Genomic DNA, 16,819 nt, shown 5'->3' with positions numbered 1-16,819 from the left:
AAATCCATCGAGGCAAGATGGGGCTCCTGGAGACAATGGCAGGGCCGTCGGCCTTTCCCCCCCCCCTCTCTCCAGTGTGCCATCGCGCCTCAAGAGTTCCCCGGATTAAATGAAGGTATTGATTTCCCCTCGTTCACTTACATATATTACTATGAGCCGGCTTCTTGGTCACCGCAGACCCAGGTCAAAGGTCAGAACTTTCCCCGTGGAAACACACACACACACACACACACACACACACACACACACACACACACACACACACACACAGGCTGTCTCTTTCTCTCTCCCACTTTCTCACTTTTTTCAGATGGTGAATCATTGACTTCTCCCTTGGTGGCCTGCAATGTTTTTTTTTTTTAATAATTTTCCTTCTAGATCTCCAAGCGTTTTATTGCTAAAAATGAAAATTAGGAAAAAAAATGTTTTCAAAATGTATTGATTTCTCAGGTCATGAGATAGAAAGATCAGACTTGGTGATTCTCGGTGTCCTTGTTCCAGGGTTCCTCCCCCCCCCCCCGCCCGCCTCGCTTATACGAGCAGCGAGCGTTCTTCATTTCGGGTTGCTTTGGAAGAATGTTTGTGCAAAACGGCCTTGGTCAAGGATGTTCTTTGGCGAAGGCATTGTCTTGGTTCGGAGCCCGAGTTTGCTTTGTGCTGGGAGGAATCTGGAAATGGGAACCGGCTTAAGGTCATCCGCAGCAGCAGAGGTGCAATCGGCAGGTCCTGCTAGCTAGAGGGGCAAGGCGGAGGATGATGGGTGGGTCGTAATGGGGACCTTCTCAGGAGCAGGACACCTGATCCGCTCCTCCTTTCTTTCGCTTTAGGTGGGGGAACACAGAGGGCTGGGCCCCCTTGGAGGCTCTAGCAACTGTGGGGCGCCCGAGAGCTCAGTGGTCTAGGCTCCCGGCCGGGAGTTCGGTTCCCCCACTGGGCCTCCCTGACGCAATCCATCGGGTCCCTTCCAGCTCTGCTGTTCTAAGAGGACGGGGATGGGGACGTTTTAGTCCTGTTCCTTTTAACCTTAGAGTCATTCTCAAGTTTCATTGAGTGATTTAAATGTCTGTGTTACTTGTGTTTCCCTGCTGTCCTAATTCTGTTAAAATACTGAGAATATTTTTATTATCTGTATATCTAGGTGAGTAGAAAGAGCAAGACTTATGAGTGAAATGAATTAAAATACCTTGAAAAGAGTAAATATGGGACTTTATAGTTGAAGGGGTGGGGTGGGGATGAGATCCCCCCCCCCCCGAAGACAAGGGTGGTTTCTGGCAGAGGTTTAAAAGGATGCTGTTTCAAATAAAATGTATGCTTTTCTTTCCTTGGCCCCTCTCCCCCCCCCCCCACTGCCCAACTTCCCCCTCCGAACGTCCTCCAAATGCTTTGGACTTCAGTGTCCATCAGCCCCCACCAGTGTGACCCATGCTGGCCGCAGAATGATGAGAGCTGCCGCCGCCTCCTTTAGCCCCCCCCGAGGGGCCCCTCCCTAAGAATTGCTGGAACGCCCGCTTGGTGGCTGAGGGGAGGGGGCTGTTGCCAAGGCGCCCGGCTGACCCCAGGGAGGCCCCAGAGGCCCCGGTCTTCGGAGGGCCTTTGTCCCACTCTGGCCAGTGGTCAGTGAACTCCAGGCGGCCGGCCGGCCGGTGGCTTCTTCTTTTCGCTCCTTCTCTCTCTCTCTCTCTCTCTCTCTCTCTCTGCTCTAGAGGAGCAGCTGGTCACTGATTCCCCCCCCTTTCCCCCCCCCGTTCCCAGTCTCCGGCCCTGCATTCTTCTGCCTGTCCAGGGGAGAAAAGAGGCCTGGTGCTGGTGCACCACAACCAGCCCCAGCCAGCCCTCTTTCCTCCCCTGGAAAAGGGGGGAGAGAGATGCCAGCCCTTCCTTCTCCAAGGAGCCCCCCCCCCTGCTTTGGGGTCAGCGGAGCCCCTCCGTGGATCAGCTTTAAGACAGCCTTCCTTCCATCAAAGGAAGATTTAGGACTGCTTCTCCTCCTCCCCCCCCCACCCTCTGTGTTGCCCTGTCCAAGGGGCAGGCGGGCAGGCTGCGGGGGGGGGGGGGAGGCAGGGCTGAGCCAGATAGTGGGGAAAGCTCATTTGGGGAGGGGGGGCACACATTCTGCCATGGCTGGTGGGCAGGCAGAGGAATGCAGGTTGGTTTTGTGCCCAGAAGGATGGGGGTGAGAGGCTTCCCCCCCCCCCACAGACACACACACACACACAAACACACACAGCCAAAACCAATGGGAATTTCTCAGGAGGGCTGCCTTTCAAAACCCAAGATTTCATGGGCATGGGGGGGGGCACAAGGGTCCTTTATGGCTTGTGAAACAGGCGGTTAGCCTTTTCTAGCGCCACCTTTCATAGAGGGCACCTTCCACAATCATAGTTCTACAAAACAAAAGGATTTATATTTTTAAATTTCATGAACGTGTCCAATAATACAGTTCCTTGTATTAAATTGTGTATGAAGCAGGTGACTGTGTTAAGGGAAGAAAACAACTTTGGAACTGAGAGGAAAACAGGTGGGATCTTAGTTTTTGCCCCCGTTCCTTTTGAGGCTCTGATGTCACAGCCATGAAGCCAACACCCCCATTTCGGGGTGGAGGCTGACCACAGGGAAGTCCTCTCCGAGAGCGCCACGGGCTGGCCGTTCTTTGCCCTTCTTTTGCCACTATTATGTGGAAGGGTGGCCCCCTACCTGACCGTCAGACACGTAAAAATCCCCAATGCTGTGATGCGCCAGCAAAAAGGGCCAATGCCATTCTAGGCGGCATCAACACACACAGAGCTTCCAGCCGCTATGGCCTCCTGCCCGGGCAAGCGTCCCCAACCCGCCTTGGAAGAGAAGGGGCCAGAGTTTTGACAGGGTGGGGGCTTATGCGAGAGTCCTGCCCCCAGAGGCAGGGGGAGGCCTCGCCTTGACCGTCCGTTTCCTTCTGCTTCCCTCTTGTTTCCTGGTGGCAGTCTGACGGGTCCAGCAGTTGAATTTCATTCTCTTTCTGGTGGGCCAGTGGCTTAAGCCCTGCAGAGGTTTGCTGGGGGGCTGGCCGGCTGGCCATCCCGGGGGCGGAAGGAAGGGGCCTCTGTGTGTCCCTGTCACCCCTTTGCTCAGCCTTCCTGTGTTGCTCAGCGGCTGGCGGAGCCAGGCAAGATTTGTCAAGGGCAAAGGTGATGAATTGAGCCAAGCAGAAGGGACAGATGGCCAGAATCCTCTCTCATTAGTGCATCGAGAATCCTCTCTCTCTCCTTCCTCCCCCACCCCCCACTTTTTATTGATGAAAGGTTTCTGTAATTACCCCTCTGCGCAAGGCAGATTTATGCCTTTTCACAGCTCAAAGAAAAACACAGTGCTGGAAGAAGGCAGAGTCCGTCATGCTTTGATCTTCCTTTCACAAAGGTCCTGAGTGAGCCCTTGCTCTGGCCAACGTGGACAGGAGCTCCACCAGAGCAGCCCAGGGGGCACGATCCTCCTCCGGCCCCTCCAAGCTGGCTTATCCTTCTGAGAAATGCTGGCTCCAGGCAGAGCGGCAGCCACGTCCTGGCCTGGACACAAGGAAGGGGTTCCTCCCAGAGCCCAGGACTCCCCCCCCCCCGTGCCACCAGCCCACCCACCCAAATTGCCAATTCTCTCTTGGGCTAGCCATCATCACTGCAGCCCCCAGCTGGCTTCCTACAAGGGCCTTTCAGCCGCCTGGTTTAGATGGGAAGGCCTTGAACGGGAGGGAGCAGGGAGGAAGGGTGGGCCCGGCCGGCCGGTGTGAAAACCAACCACCTGCTGGGCGAGGCGGCCCACCGGGTGGGACTCTGTTTTGGCCGTAAAATGAATTCACATAAAATGTGCGGCCCAGTTACCTTCGTAGCAGATTGAAAAGGGTTTCAGCGGATCGACTGGAGGAAGGCCGCTTGTTCGTAGGGTCACCCATCAGTCGGGGGTGACATGATGGCACATAATTTGTTAATTCAGTAACAACGACAGCCTGGTGAATCGACCAAAACTGAGTAAACGATGTCTACCGTTCTTGCTGGTAGCGAGGGCAAATCCTGGCTCCTGTGTGGTGAGGGACAGCTGCGGTCTTAAAGCTGGGAGGGGGAGGAGGGTGTGGAGGGCGAGCGAACCAGGAGGGGAAAGGGGGTTCGGTGGGTGGGTGCAGCCAGTGCTGCTTCATGTCCTCTCAGAGCCGGGTCCCCCCCCCCGAAAAAGAAATGCCTGGTCTCTGGCCGAAGCCATGCTGGGCGGTGTGGATTTTCCCCTTCTCCAGGCAGGGAGCGCCACGAGGGATTCGTCAGGGAACATGGCCTGTATTTTATTTCTGAACGAACCCAGATGTGAAGCGGACTCCGGAGAGACAAGGAAAACATGTTAACCTTCCACAACGGCAGCAGCGCGATCAGTCGCCGTATTTATGTTACAGTAGTGCCACTGATTGATTCAGGTTGCTCTAAAGCAGATTCTCTCTCTCTCTCTCTCTCTCTCTCTCTCTCTGTTACGTTTCCTCTTATAACAGGGAAGGAATGAGGGAGGGGAGTGGGCAGAGGGCCGCGCAGATCCCTGCGGGCTGGCCTTGCTTTCCCACGCAGCTCTTCCTCTGCCGTCTTTGGGCCTCCTGGGAGCACCTCGAGAGCAGGGCAGGCCTCAGGCAGCGGCTGCCAAGTGCGGCCAGTAAGGTCCGATATTAAGATTTTAATTTTATTCATCGAGGCATGTATAAATGACCTTTCTGCCCAGAAGACCTGGCCCTCCCCCCCCCCCCCCATGATAATACAACCCTCAAATAATTCCATTTAAAAAGTCAGGCTAAAGGGAGGAGAAACCTCCAGAAAGGCAGAGTAAACCCTTCAGGGGCCTTCCTTCCTAAAGTGAGGCAAAGTTGGGACCCTCTGAGCGATCTCTACCTGCCCGTCCCTCTGGAAACAGCTGGAAGAGCCTCCAGGTGGAAGGAAGCAGGCCAGCTGCAAACTCCACACCCACCACCTCCGGCTGGCCGGTCCTGACCCGTCACTGGATTCTCCCTCCCTGGTCGTATTTCGATCTGCCGCTGATCCTGAGGTCGATTTTTGGCTTCTGGCTCTGTGAGATGTTTCTCCGTTGCTTGACTTTGAGAAGCGGAAGCCAGGCTGGAGATCCCGTCCCTGAATGTTGCTGTGCCTTTTAACATCCGGCTGGAGGGATGTTTTGAACAGAAGAGGCGGTCTTCTCCGAGTGTGAACGGTGGGTGCAAGCCTCCAAGGCATTGAATGCGGGGAGTGCCACGCTCCAGGAGAGAGAAGTGCTCCGGACTAGAGGTTGAAAAGAACGTGCCTCTCGTTGCCAGAATATCTGCGAGGCTAATCAATAAAATCGCTTTATGCTTCTAAACAGCACACCTGATATCCGAGGCCGGCGTCCTGGAAAGGCGCCTGTACCCTGGGTTCTTCTTCCTGGTCTCTGTGAATGCACACCCAACGGTGAAATCAGTGCGCCTGCATAGAGACTCTCGGAAACTTCTGGGACTTTTACACCTGTCCACTAGGACCCCCCCCCCTCTTGTCGCACGCACCCTGCTCAAAGCAGCAGCTTTGTTCGCTCGTTCTGTAAAAGAAAGGAAAATATACTTAGGATCCCTCCTACAGGACCTTCCTCCAAGTTTTTTTCTCTTCCACAAATAAAAAAGAGAATAGAGAACGCTTCTTTTCCTGCCCTTTTCCCACCTGGGCCCTTTGCTCTTTCAGGGCCTCTTCAGGCCCCTTCAGGCGATGCAAGTCTCACCTGAACAAAATAACTCTTACCCGGCGGGCAGCCATCCTCGGGGCCTCTTCTGCTTAGGTGAGGCACACCCAGCGACCTCGTGGGCCAGGCCTGCAAAAGTTTTACAAAACCAGCACTTAAACTCGGTATCCAATGGCTACGATCTTTCCTCTGGGAAAAACCTCTGCAGAGTACCTCAGCGTGCGGTTGTGGATTCGAATCAGGTGCAAACTACCGATCCCTCCCCTCCCTCTCAGAATCGCCTTCCAACCTCGAGATCGGCCCAGTCTGCTAAGAAGGCCCGACTGACCTCTAAGCCTTTGGCGTCGATACTCAAGGCGACGCCATTCCACTGTGTTGACACCTCGGGTACCGTCAGACACGCCTAAGAAGTCCTCGGTTCCCCATAAAGCCAAGCGCCCTCTCAAACGTCAACGTCCGTGGACAAACCTTTGCTTTTGCAGGGATGTGTTGATTTTGCTGGTGTTCTTCATTCATTCTGAGGCCTTCCTTTTTCTCTCCCTCTTCTCCCCCCCCCAGCCATGTCTGCGTTTGAAGTTCAGCCTTTTTCAGCCGAGGTCCGTGAAGGGATCGTGGCTCGGTTCGCCTGCAAGATATCGGCCAACCCCCCTGCCATCATCACGTGGGAAGTGAACCGGACGACTTTGCCAATCGCCACGGACAGGTAAGGGAGCGCAGCTGCTCCGCTGAGGTGCCGCTTCTCCTTGGACCAGCCCAGACCGTCTCGGCCAGGTTAGATTGGGTTGCTCCCATTTAATATCCATTGGCAGTCCCCAGACGAAGTTCTGAAGGTCAGCTCCCAGAACCTCTGGCTGTCGGCCGGACTGCGCTCTTGGGAGCGGAGGTCCCCAACCTTTGAAGGGCCAGGGGTAAAGAACCGCTGACCCCACACTTCAAACCCGTGCCGTGACTTTGGTCAAGAGGAAAGGGTTTCGGAGGCCCAAGACTCAGCTGGGATCCAAACGGACCCTTCTGGGCCATGCCCAATGTCATCATCATCATCATCGTCTTCTTCATATTTTGCTGGCCGTTGGGGGGGGCAGAGAAATTGAAGGCCATCGTTAGTGCATCTGGGTGGTCAGAGTAGAGACTAAGCGGGTGTTTAATTCTCAATGACCCATCACAGAATAAAGTAAGTTGCTCCCCAGGGAGCTGAAAGGCTCCGGACTGCGATCTGATAGCTTCGAGTTCCCAAGGAACGGCAACGGCTAACTGTAAAATTTCCTGTAGCCTCTAGCCTGGCCCTCGGATTCCTTGTTTGCTCAGTTAAAGGTTCAAACGTTGAGATTCAAAAAGTAACCAGATGTGTTGCCAGATGCAAGGTAGGGAGTTTGAGAATTACAGAAGAAAGTGAAATTCATGGCTCTTAAATGGGAGCCAGGAAATTCAGAGAGGGGTGCTTGGTATGTGCTTCAAAACTTGACTTTTCCTGTGATTTTTTTCCCCCAGATCTAATGAATTGTTTAATTTCTCTCTCTCCTGATTTCACTCCCCATTCTCCCGGCTTTCCAGAATAACTGCATTACCATCTGGAGTGTTGCAGATCTATGGTGTCCAACAGAAGGATGCGGGAAATTATCGCTGCGTTGCTACCACCGTGGCCAACAGGCGGAAGAGCATTGAGGCGACACTCACAGTTCTTCCAGGTACCCAGAAAAGGTTCTCTTAGATGCAGGTATTTATATGCTGTCATCCAGCGTCAAGGCTTAGGCACCCAATGACTCTTAGGTCGAGAGGACCTGGACTTTTCCCTTGAAACCTGTCCCTTCCTTCCCCCCCCCCCCTCGGCCTGGCCCTAAGCGGATCAGGCTACATGTCTGTCTAATCCCTCTGTCCAGCTGGGCAGGTGCCTTTAACCCCTTGGGGTGACCTTTTGTTTTAAAAAGCCTCCAACACGAAGCTTCTCCACAAGCCGTCCATCATCGCTGCTCCTCAGAACGTCACCGCTTCTCTTCACCAAACCGTCATTTTTGAGTGCGTCGCCACAGGGAATCCAAAACCTATCATTTCCTGGAGTCGCTTAGGTGAGTCCTAAACATGCCATTGGCTCTTAGCTTCTGAGAGACAGGCTCCTTCTTTAGGCTGCCGGGGATGAAAAGGCAGAGCCTCAGAACATGGGTTTGATGTGTGTGGGTGTGGGTGTGGGTGTGTGTTTCTGGGAACTGTAGTTCAGAACATGAAAACTTCCAAGGCCCGGAAGAAGGGCTTTTGGGGGAGAGAAGAAGACGTGAGCAAAGATCCATGTGCTTCCCACGCTTTGGATGCCTTCCCACACCAGCAGGGGCTGATGGTTTCTGTAGTGAGGCTGTGCCTGACCGCTGAATTGTTTCTCCCGAACAGACCACAAGTCCATTGATGTTTTCAACACCCGGGTGCTCGGAAATGGGAACCTCATGATCTCGGACGTGAAAGGGCAGCATGCCGGCGTCTACATCTGCCGCGCCACCATTCCCGGCACTCGCAACTTCACCACGGCCATGGCTGCGCTCGTGGTGCTCGGTGAGCGCCGGATGGAGAAGCTTATGGGGTGCGGTGGGGCGGGTGGGGGTGCAGGTGCAGCCAAGGGGAGGGCCGGAGTGGCTCCTCGTCCTGTCTTGAGGCCATCAGGGTCGAAGCCTTCCTGCTGATCCAAACCCTGGTGGCTTGAACCAGACGTCAGGGTGTGTGTGTGTGTGGCAGAACCCGCTTCGGCTGGCAAGGCTGGCTGGCTGGCGAAAATCCAGCGGCCCTTTTCTCCAGGTTGTACGGCAGCCGGAACCTGTCTGTGTATGGACCTGATTTAAATGTCACACCTGCCCATTGTGGGTCCCCGGCGGGATCACATGTCGATGGCCTGTGGCTCTCAGGCTCTCCTTCCCTGGGGGGGCTGCTTCCCCCTGGGGGGGGTCCTCATGGTTGCTAGTCTTCGGGCTGAGTGAGAGAGAGAGAGAGAGAGAGGGAAGCTTCTCTTGGAAACGTTTCATCTCACTTCCTGACGGGCAACATTCATAAGGGGCCCTGTGGCCAGTGCTGTCTGGGGGGGGGGGTTGAAAAGGGGCAGAAGGGCTATGGGAGAAGAATGGGGGTTTCAGCATAGTCAGCCCCCCTCCCCAACGCTCGCTTGATCCCTTGCAGCTCCTCCTTCGTTTGTGGAGTGGCCGGAAAGCTTGACGAGGCCCCGAGCGGGAACAGCCCGCTTTGCCTGCCAGGCGGAGGGTGTCCCAGCCCCCAAAGTCTCCTGGCTGAAGAACGGCAGGCGGATCCACTCTAACGGAAGGATTAAGATGTACAACAGGTGAGAGAGCAGGTGGCGCCTTGGTGGCCCCTGAGCAGCCCTGAGGGGGGGAGTGGGTGGCCGTGGGGCCGGAGGGAGCGCTGTTGAGCATGGGAGGCCCTGTTTGGCATGGCAACATGATTTTAAGACGGAGCTGGGGGGGCAGGTGGTCCCCCACCCGTGGACAGGAGGGCGAGCACCCTGTCCTGCCAGCGTCTGAGCAGGAAGAGGCCAAAGTTGGATCCATGGCAGCCAGAGAGGCCCATGAAATAGCGTCAGGGCCAGAAGCCCCCCCCCAGCTGCCAACCAGACCCCATCCAGAGGAGGTGGTCCTCACACTCCCAGCTGTGCCCTAGCAGCCAGTCGACCCCTGTCCTGTCTGGATTGATCCTTGGTAGACCTTTGTTGACGCTCAGGCAGGTCAAGTTGTATATGTGCGTGACCTTTATTTTGCTTCCATGTAACGTCCCCCTCCTCCCTTCCGGTCCAGCAAACTGGTCATCAACCAGATCATTCCCGAAGACGACGCCATCTACCAGTGCATGGCAGAGAACAGCCAAGGGTGCATCCTCTCGAAGGCCCGGCTGACGGTGGTTCTCTCTGAGGACCGGCCCAGCGCCCCTTGCAACGTCCACGCGGAGACCATGTCCAGCTCGGCCATCCTGCTGGCCTGGGAGAGGCCGCTTTACAACTCGGACAAAGTCATCGCTTACTCCGTGCATTACATGAAGGCAGAAGGTGAGCGGCGTCGGATGGGGGAGATGCTTGTGCTGCCACTCCGGGCCTTCGTTTCCCTGCAGAGGAGTTCTCCCTCCCCCCCCCCCGTGAGGGTTTGCTGTGGCCCCTTGGAAGACTGGAAGGCATGGACAGACTGAATCCCTCAAGGCCCTCCGCCTGGCCGGCCGGCCGGTCACCCACAAGTCGCGCCCCCCCCCCCCCAAGGCATCGTGAGGCTTCTGCTCTTCTCTGTGTTTCTCCCCTTTGGCTGTGCTGGATTGGACTGTTGGGAGTAGCCACCCACCAGCCTCCTCGTTGCCCGTGGCTGCCAGCCGGGGCTCAAGGGCAAAGCCAGGGTGGTGACTATTTTGAATGCCCTCCTGGCATTTCAGGGTCGGTGGGCCTTTGGGAGGTGGGGGTGGGGTGGATTCCCCAACTGGAGTCCCTTAGCCAAGAAGGCCCTCCCCCCCCCCCCCAGTGGCCCCCACGGAGGGAAGGGATGCTCACGGGAGAAAGAGAAAGCCCTTCCTCGAGAGGGGCTGCCACCAGCACCTTAAATTGAGCCCAGCACCCAAGGCGCTTTCCTCTATACAGGAGGAAGGGCCAAATTACAGCCGGTTCCCCGACATGGTGCCTTGATCCCACTGTAAAACAGAATGAGGCCCCCGGAGGCCGGAGAAGGCCCTCCTTGGGCCACTGCGGGTGAGCGTGGCAGCTCTGGGCCTTTTTGCCGGTTCAGGAGCCGGCGGTGGCTCCTGACCTCCCGCAGCTGCCTGGCTGGGCTTCCGGCCTCCTCCCATCCGGCTTGTGGGCTCTCCATTTCAGCACCTGGTTGCCCAGCGTGGGAAAGGGGCGATGAGACGAGAAGGGCCTCCTTGAGCCTGATCCGGCTTGGGGGGCTCCTCTGCCCTTCGGTCCCTGGGAAACGGCCGAGAGGCTTCCACTTCTCGTTGACAAATGGCAGAGAGGCTTTTTTGCTGGAAGGAGGTGGCTCCATTCATCTCTGAAATGCTCTCCAGAATCAGATTATATTCTGCCCCACCTTCCTCCCAGGACAAAGCAGAAGTCGGTGTTGAATCAGGCTGGGCTGGAGGGAAACGAAATGGGGGCTGGGGGGGGGGGGCGCAATGCAGAGAGAGTGAAACGAGCCGGTGTCTGTTGAGAGGGTATTTTTAAAAGAAATATTTTGTCTTCCAGTTGGGGCAGGGGAAGACGTTTGTGCTGCAGGAAGAATGGAGGCTGGAGGGGGGCTGTGTGTTAATTCCTTGTTAGCAATTAAGAAAAGGAACAAAAGGAGGGCGCGTTGCGAGCGGGGGGGGGGGGGCTGCCTCGTCTTCCCCACAGCTCTTTCACAAGGGCCCCTGCATGGGGTCCAGCCATTCATGGGGAGAACGAGCCCATTCAGTCGTGGGTTCAGGGACCCTGCGTGGCAGGTCAGAAATCACGCTATGCCGTTCCTAATTAACAAGCCATTAATTGAGGTGTTGTGAGATGCTCATAATCCTACCTAATTAAAATGCTATCAAGTTAACTCAGAACTGTGGGAAACTCAACTGGTGGGATTTCTTTTGTCCCCCCGTTTTGGAGAGAAGGTCCGTTCTTGCGAGGAAAGAGTTTAGCCTCTTCAACAGCCCCCGGCTGCGGGGGGGGGGACAACACACACACACAAAAAACCTTGACAAGCAATTTAGCATCAATTGTGCATTATGGAAGGGCAGTTGAGGCCCCCATCCCGCTACTGCCCCCCTCCTCCTGAAAACAGGGTCCAAAACTCTCTTGCACTTTCACACACACACACACACACACACACACATAAAGCACCCTGAGTGGCTGCTTCATTCCCTCCCTCCAAAATACCAAGGATGGATGTAAAAGGGCTGCAAGGGGGGGGGGAGCTTCTCTGGTGCCAAATGAAGAGCCCCCCCCCTCGGAGAAGGTTGCCCATGTGTGTGTTTGTGTGTGTGGCACTCTTCCCCTTTTCTTTCTGCCCTCCGTTCGGTTTCCTGAACAGGGCCTGGAGCTTATTCAGGGCCCCCCCTTTCTTCTCTTCACCTCGTCCCAAAGTGAGGCAAGCGTGCAATCTGGTTTCCTCTCCGATCCAAGCCTTTGCTCAGAGAAAAAAAAGCACAACTGGTTTCCCTGGGCTTTCTTCCCAAACCCTTGTTTATTTCTTCCTGTGAATTCTGCCAATATTTCAGGCTTGAATAACGAAGAATACCAAGTTGTTATTGGAAACGACACCACCCATTATATCATTGACGACCTGGAGCCTGCCAGCAACTACACCTTCTACATTGTGGCCTACATGCCCATGGGGGCCAGCCAGATGTCCGACCACGTGACGCAGCCCACCCTGGAAGATGGTAGGCCGGCATCACGAGGCGGAGGGGGCTCCCTCGTGGCAGGCGAAATGGCGCTCCGCTCCCGGACCTCGGAGTCCAGGAGCTCCAGAATTTCTTCCCTTCGTCTCGGTGGGACCCTCGAGTGGGCTGGGGGGAGGGATTCCCCACATCCCCGGGCAAAGTGTTGGGTGCCGGCTCGCTCTTTCCGACTGGGGCTGGCAGACCCCTGGGCCCAGCGGTGCCATGGGCCCAGTTCTGGCCTCTTCCCCTTCCCGGCTGACGTGTGTTGTGCTCCTGGCAAAGAGCAGCACCTTGCCTGATGCTCCAGGGAGCCTGCACTTCCAACCAGGGGGGCTTTGGGGTTTGGCACAGGTGCTGGATGAAGCCCTTCTGGCCCCCGCTGTGTTGGCAGCCAGAGGGAGAGTGTGGGCTGGGCCAGCGGCCCACCAGGCCCTCCAGCTAAGAAGAGGAATCCCCGTGCAGGAACCGAGCGGGTGGCTTTGGGGCTGGGCTCCATCAGGGAGCTGATCCTCTGCCTGTCCCTGCCTTCCTTTCAGTTCCTCTGAGGGCTCCCGAAATCAGCTTGACCAGCCGCAGCCCGACCGACATCCTCATCTCATGGCTCCCCATCCCGGCCAAGTACAGGCGGGGCCAGGTGGTCTCCTTCCGCTTGTCCTTCCGGCTCAGCACGGAGAGCGCCGTGCAGGTTCTGGAACTTCCAGGCACGGCGTACGAGCATCTCCTACGAGGCCTGAAGCCCGACAGCGTCTACTTGGTCCGTATTTCTGCAGCCACACGGATTGGCTGGGGAGAAGCTTCCCTGTGGACGTCCCATCGAACGCCGAAGGCCACCAGCGTCCAAGGTGAGGCCTGCTTTTTAAAGTCACCTTTTATTTGCTATCAAAATTGGTCACTGTTTGTATGAATTGCTCTCCAGTGTCTTCTCTGAAGCAATTATCTTGGTGGGAAGAGAGAATGAGGGAGGGAGGGCATAGGAAGGCATGCCAGGGGTCTCGGCTGGGAAGGACTCAGCATCCTCTGGACCAACCCACTGCCCTGGCCAGGGAGTTCCCTGGTGGGGAGGGTTCTGGGAGAGAACCCCATCCGGAAATGCCTTTTCTTCCACCTGACCCTGCTGTGAGCCCCAGTAGCCCCAGTGGCTTCTGTGGGGTTTCCCCTTTCCATTCCTGTCCCTACCGACTCAGTAGACCACGGAGGAAATTCAACAGGCTTTCTTGGGAGCTGGGGTGGGGTGTGGGGTGGGGGGGGTGGAGAAGATGGCAAACGATGACTCAAGGGACCCAAGAGCCCCAGTCGTCGTCTAGATGGGCTCCGCTGCTTCTTTATGGGTCGGCCGCTCCCACGTTCTCTTTGCCAACGAGGCTCCCCGTTCTCTCTCTCTCTTTCTCCGCCGGGCTTTTGAAGCTTGGCCTTTAAAAGATGGGAAGAGGGCTGAGCGTCCCCACGGCATTCTGGGGGTTCTCGGGTCCTCCTCCAGGAAGAGGTGGGAAGGGCTTGGGTCTAGAACCCGGGAAAGCGCCTGCCGGAATAAGCAAGAAACACCAGTGGACAGGCGTGGCCTCAGGCAGCTGGCTGGTCCTTTGGCCTGCATTTTCCTTTTCTTTGGTGTTAAAACACAAGTTCTTTTTGTTTCCAGCACCCAAGTCTCCTGAACTGCGCCTGGAGCCGATCAACTGCACTACGGTCTCGGTGCGGTGGCAGCAGGACCTGGAGGACACGGCGGCCGTCCAGGGCTACAAGCTGTACTACAAGGAAGAAGGCCAGCAAGAGAACGGGCCTGTCCTGCTCGAGGCCCGCGACCTGATGCACACCCTCAGCGGCTTGGGTGAGTCTGTGCGCCTCCCTGCGGATCTGGCCGCCGAAGTCCAAGGAAAGGCTCCGGCGGCCGTCCCGGCTTTGATAGCAGGCCGGGAAGGCCATGGTGCCAAAACCCTCATGCCCCAGAAAGGCTGCTGTAGGGTGCCAGGGTGTGTGTGTGTGTGTGTGTTGGTGTTTCAGGATTTGGGACCCTTGGTGTGTGGGCTGCCTTCTGCTCAGGCAAGGTTTGCTGCCTTCTGTTGTTGCAGAATAACTGAACCAGTGGGTTGCATTTTGTAAAATCAGAAAACATCCCAACTTTAATCCCCACCCCCACCCCCATGGTGGAAAACGGAACAAAACAATCTCTCACCAGAGGGAATTGGCACGATTTAGGCAAGGTAAGGTGATATCTGTGGGACTCTCCATGTGGTAGAACTCAGCCTGATTCCTCTTGACCTCTGTATTGTTGGCCCCAGGCAAGCCCGAGGTGGACTTTTGCAGAGAATGTAAACAGATGCAATAATCGGCCGGCCGTTAAAGAAAGATCATGGGCGATCTGGCCATTAGATGCAGCTAATGAGTTTGTGCTCTTAAAGAGGAGAGGGTGCCTCAAGGAGGACGATGAGGGAGGATGGGACTTTTGTGCCCCTTGGTGGAATCTCAGAGTGGTGGGGAGAGGGATCGAAACAGGGCTCAGGAGACCTGCAATCACGTCCCTGCCTGGCCGGGGGAACTCGGAGTGATCAAACCACTCCTTCAATATCTCACATGCCTTGAAAAACAGGGTTACAGCCACCAGAAGCCGGACGCATCCTGGTCGCCCCTAACAGGAGCAGTGGAGATGAACCCGGACTGTGCCCTTGTGGCTCAGGGTTGTTCCTGGGCAAGTGTTTATTCCCTTAAATCCAGCTTCTTCCATCCATGGAGGCGCCTGTGAGCCCAGATGAGGTGGAAACAGCTCAGAATTTCCTCTCCAGGCTTTTATTACCTGAGAGGAAAGAGCAGGCTTTTCTGACTTTCCAGCTACCTGCAAATCTTGGGATGACCCCCCCCCCCCCCGGATGGCCTCCCCTCACCTTGATGCGCCCCGTCTGTTTGTCCTCACGGCCTGTCTTTCCTCCCCCCCCCCCCCCCGGCCATCACTGCTCAAGAGGCAGGTTGTGAGGATTCAGCCTTTGTCCCCCCCCCCCAGAAGAAAAGACCAAGGGACCAGGGCTCTTCCAGGCGTGGCCCACTTCGTGGTGTGTGATGTGTGGTTGCCTTTTGGGTGGCCTAATAGCGATAACCCTCCCCCCCCCGGTGGGTTTTGAAATGCATCTCCTGACTGGTGTGGCTTTGCTTTACTCCAGCCCTGGCAGACCTTTCTCCCCCAGTGCTCTGTCCCTTCTCTCTTCTCCCCACCCACCCCCCGTGGTCAACCAGGAGTGCCCGCAACCCATGGGATGCCTGCGTGTGCGTCCTTCAAGGCCTGCCCAGCACAGAAAATGTTGCGTGCCCTGACTTCTCCCTGGTATAGATGAGGAGAAGTGGCAGCTTTTTTTTAGGGGGGGGGCTGCTTGTGTACCCATAAAGGGCTGTAACCCTGTGCAGACTTCCCAGTTGCATTGCCAATGTTTTTATTAAAAGTAAAGGGCAGATGCTGGAAAATGGCTCAGTGGGGGCTTTATCTTGGGTAGAGGCTGGGGGTGGGGGGGCAAACCACCCCCTTTCTCTCCTGTTTATGCCTTGCAGTCAATCCCCAGCCATCCCTGCTGGAATGACCCCTCTGTTCTTCCACAGCGTTTTATGACCGTCTCTAAGAAGGAAAAAGGCATTTGTCTTATGTTCCTCTTCAAAGAGGCTTTTTGCACAGTGTCTGTGGGTCCTCCTTGTTTCTGGAGCTGTGCTTCTTCATTTCCAGAGATGGGAAGGCCCTTCCGCCTCCAAGTATTTTTTTTAAGTGAAACCCAATAAAATGGGAATTAAACTTTGTTGCCCAGAGATAAGTCCGAGCCCCTTTCAGCCCCGATTTGAAAAGCAAAGGCTTTTGAAGCCAGCTTTGGGGGTGGGGTGCTCCTGCTCAAGGAAATTAAATCAACATTGTCTATTAATCATTGTGTGTGTCAAGCCTCAGATCCCTCTCTCGATTGTTCCCGGTGAATGTGAGCGGCCATTAGATGGGTGAGGTCCCCTAAGAGGTCCTGCAAAGTCAAATGGGGAGCGGAGGCTTTTCTCTAAAGCCACCATTAGCACATGAAAGGGAGCCAAAGAGTGAAAAGAAGCTTTCCTAGAGGGAGAGAGAGAGAGAGAGAGAGAGACTAGATTAGATAGATAGATAGATAGATAGATAGATAGATAGATAGATAGATAGATAGATAGATAGATAGATAGATAGATAGATAGATAGACACACAGACACACAGACACACAGACACACAGAGAGAGAGAGAGAGAGAGAGAGAGAGAGTCAGACTGATAGACGGACGTGAGTGTATATGGGTGGATGTATGAAATTTTCTTTGCTTACTTGACAAAACTCATAAAGTTCAATCCAAATATTTAGTGCAATCCTTAAAGATCCATGTAAGAGATCTGTGATCTATCTCTCAGGTACTGTGAATGAGCACAGGCTAATTTGGTGGAAGTTAGGAAAAAGTTTGCCCTTGTTTTCCAGAAAGAGGCTCCTTCAAGAATGGCAACCCTGGGGTGCCTTAAAGACTCGGACGGCGAGATCCGAGCAAAAGCTTTGGGGAGTGGTGTTGCCAAGGCGGGTTTTCCCAGCGGTGCCCCTTCGCCCACCCTTGTGCCACAGGTGTGTGAGCGGGCTGGTGGGCCTGCCTCCTTCCTTCCCCTCTGCCCACGGCAGCCACCAGTGGCTTGACCCCTATAGGGTCCGCGCGTCTCCCTGCAGCAGGACGCCAAAAGGACCCATTCCAGGCCAGGAACATCTTGTGGGGACTGAGGG

General features: G+C 55.6%; 1 protein-coding gene across 1 annotated transcript in view; it reads left to right on the top strand.

Moving 5' to 3' along the window:
- The window catches only part of PRTG (protogenin), a 47,489-nt gene that overhangs the window by 10,527 nt on the left and 20,143 nt on the right, over positions 1-16,819 (top strand). Inside the window, 9 exon segments of the mRNA XM_072982137.2 lie at positions 6,262-6,406; positions 7,255-7,388; positions 7,629-7,766; positions 8,083-8,241; positions 8,857-9,016; positions 9,486-9,733; positions 11,911-12,075; positions 12,612-12,917; positions 13,712-13,900. Coding sequence (XP_072838238.2) covers positions 6,262-6,406; positions 7,255-7,388; positions 7,629-7,766; positions 8,083-8,241; positions 8,857-9,016; positions 9,486-9,733; positions 11,911-12,075; positions 12,612-12,917; positions 13,712-13,900 — 1,644 coding nt within the window.

This window comes from Pogona vitticeps, chromosome 12 (genome assembly GCF_051106095.1).
Source record: "Pogona vitticeps strain Pit_001003342236 chromosome 12, PviZW2.1, whole genome shotgun sequence".
Taxonomy (NCBI): Eukaryota; Metazoa; Chordata; class Lepidosauria; order Squamata; family Agamidae; genus Pogona; species Pogona vitticeps.
This window is presented reverse-complemented; position numbering and strand designations above follow the sequence as displayed.